The sequence below is a fragment of the Tachysurus vachellii genome, chromosome 1, assembly GCF_030014155.1.
Source record: "Tachysurus vachellii isolate PV-2020 chromosome 1, HZAU_Pvac_v1, whole genome shotgun sequence".
In the NCBI taxonomy this organism is placed as follows: Eukaryota; Metazoa; Chordata; class Actinopteri; order Siluriformes; family Bagridae; genus Tachysurus; species Tachysurus vachellii.
The window spans coordinates 42741311-42743810 of record NC_083460.1 but is presented as its reverse complement, the minus strand read 5'-3'; the positions used below and the strand labels follow the sequence as shown (position 1 = coordinate 42743810).

Genomic DNA, 2500 nt, shown 5'->3' with positions numbered 1-2500 from the left:
AAGGTCTGATGTGGATTTAACAACACACTAATTAACAATAGAATACTGTCATTTAGCTGCTCCTGCTCTGGACCACGATGTTCTCCTCTTCCTCACACGCTACCTTAGGGAACTGGTAGGAGACCTCTGGTGTGTACGAGTTTTTAGTGGGCTTCTTCTTCAGGGAAACCACGACAAAGTACTCAAACAGCTCCCGTTCTTGCCACTCGATTAACTGCAGCTCCAGTGTGCGGTAACTCGGGGCACGGCGGAGGATCGACTGCAGCTTCAGGAGTCTCTGAGTGTGAGCTGAGATACATAAACACACAGTGTAGAGATTCACACATTCACACACACTACATATACATTCTGTACTTATATACTCAGGACAATCTTCTCTCAGACATTAATCTAGTTACACGCTTAATATCATCAATGAATGAAGAATTAAATGAACAAATAGAGAACTAAAGCCTGCACTCGAAGTCTGTAAGTTATGTCAGTGTTTATGGGGAAAGTTCCTGGTGTTTAGAGTCGGGTTACAAAGCAGCTGAAGTGACAATTCTGAGTATTTAGAAAAACAATCATGGGATAATAAATACAGACAAAAAAAAATAGCATTTCCTTTCTTGCTCTCTATGTTAACATGATATAACTTAATGAAAAAATATATTTAATATGATGAGAGATGAAGAATATCACCAAAATATTACTGCATAATTAGAGTTAGTTGTAAAGATCACACCAATAACTGGACTAATTTTAGTTTAAAGGCTTCCACATTCATTATTCTGCAGCACAGAGAACAGAACTTGAACAAAGTCAGTGTTGTTAAAGGTGGGGTCTTCGTTGTTTTAAAGCCAATGTTGACATTTGAAATCACCAAAACAAACACGCCCCTAAACCAAATTGGTCCCACCCCTGTATCGATAGCTCCACCCACACATACATACGTAACCCAGGCAACTAACGGAAAGAAATGTGTCTTTATCATAGCTGAAGTGAAGAACAATACGATTGCAGATAAACAAACAAGCAAAAATGACACACAAGCATAATCATGTAAAGGACAAAGGCATATATTAGTTCTGTGTAACAAAACAAAACCAACGTTACTCACCTATCGAGAAGGAAAAAAGCGCCTCGGTGTCTTAAGTAAAGTTGGTCACATATTCACAGATTGGAGTTTCCCGAGTCAATAACTCCTGATCTAAACACTGTTACTACACAAAACACGGTTGTAGCTGCGTCTCTACATTACTACGATAGAAAAGAGGTGTTATTTGTGTAGTAACAGTGTTTAGCTCAGGAGTTATTGACACAGGAAACTCCAATCTGTGAATATGTGACCAACTTCCTGCTCCTTCAGTTCTCTCCAGCGCTGGAAAGCTGATCCTATATTAACACGTCCTACTTCTTACCTTATCGTAAGTCTTTCTTCTCTTTCTTTCTTTGTTTTTATCCTCCATGTCAATGTTAAAACCGCTTTCTGCTAATGTCACACATGCGCACCGAACACTCTCTCCGCCCATATTGACAAGACACGCCCCTTTCTGCTCATTGGCTACACGTTGTTTTGTTTAGTTTGTCGTCCCGACTCAGTTTTCTGAAGCATTTCTCAAACAACGGAGACCCCACCTTTAAGAATGTGAAAGGTAATCTGACCAAACGCTCATCTCCCATGTTATTGTCAAGTATAATGTGCGCTCACCTTTGAACCTGTCGTCGGAGTCACTCTCACTTTCACTGTTATCATCTGCAAACAGGGAAAAAAGTCTCTCATGTCAAAGGTCAATTAGCTGAAACTATGTGTACTATGAGCACTGAGCTGTGGGATGGGATTTAAACACTATTACAGTATATTATTATTAATACCAAGCATAACAAGGTTACCTCTCAGAGATGCTGTCTCTATATTAGACAGCGAAAGCTTCTTCAGTCTCTTCTTCCCTCTTTTTGTACAGAAGATAGAGTTTATTCTCTGCACCACCTAAAGACAGAAATGATGTTGAAACTGAAGCAGCAAAACACTTCCAGGAACCCTCGGTGTAATCCGTGTGACGGAGTACGGGATAAATCTTGGACTCAAAGTTCACAGCATGTGGTTGTGGTTGAGTCATTTTACCGCCGCTGTTCTGTCGCTTCCCGTAAATACGACTCAAAAATCATTCTCATTACTGCTGAATAGGCGCGAATCAGCACACTGAGGAATTCCTCAAACATAAAAACACTCAAGAGACCAAATGTAGCTCTAAAAGCTACTAGAGAGCATCGTTTCAAACACAGCTAAAAGAAAAGAACCAAAACGTGTGCTCGTATAATGGAAAACAAACTCATTCAATTCTTTTATTACGTCTTCTGAACATATTCAGAAAGTCTTGGCCTAATGGTTAGAGTCTGACTCCTAACCCTAAGGTTGTGGGTTCGAGTCTCGGGCCGGCAATACCACGACTGAGGTGCCCTTGAGCAAGTGTGTGTGTGTGTGTGTGTGTGTGTGTGTATGATGTGGTGAAGGAGTCTC

The 2500-nt window shown here is 40.6% G+C and overlaps 1 protein-coding gene across 3 annotated transcripts in view; it reads right to left on the bottom strand.

Annotated features, from left to right (window-relative positions):
- Window positions 1-2500, bottom strand: part of dennd2b (DENN domain containing 2B) — a 76545-nt gene that overhangs the window by 24505 nt on the left and 49540 nt on the right. For all 3 annotated transcript variants that reach the window (XM_060875408.1, XM_060875482.1, XM_060875324.1), the window contains 3 exons: window positions 1873-1969; window positions 1691-1735; window positions 104-288 (listed from right to left, as the gene is read on the bottom strand). In XM_060875408.1, the coding sequence (XP_060731391.1) occupies window positions 104-288; window positions 1691-1735; window positions 1873-1969 (327 nt within the window). The remainder of the gene's footprint in view (window positions 1-103; window positions 289-1690; window positions 1736-1872; window positions 1970-2500) is intronic.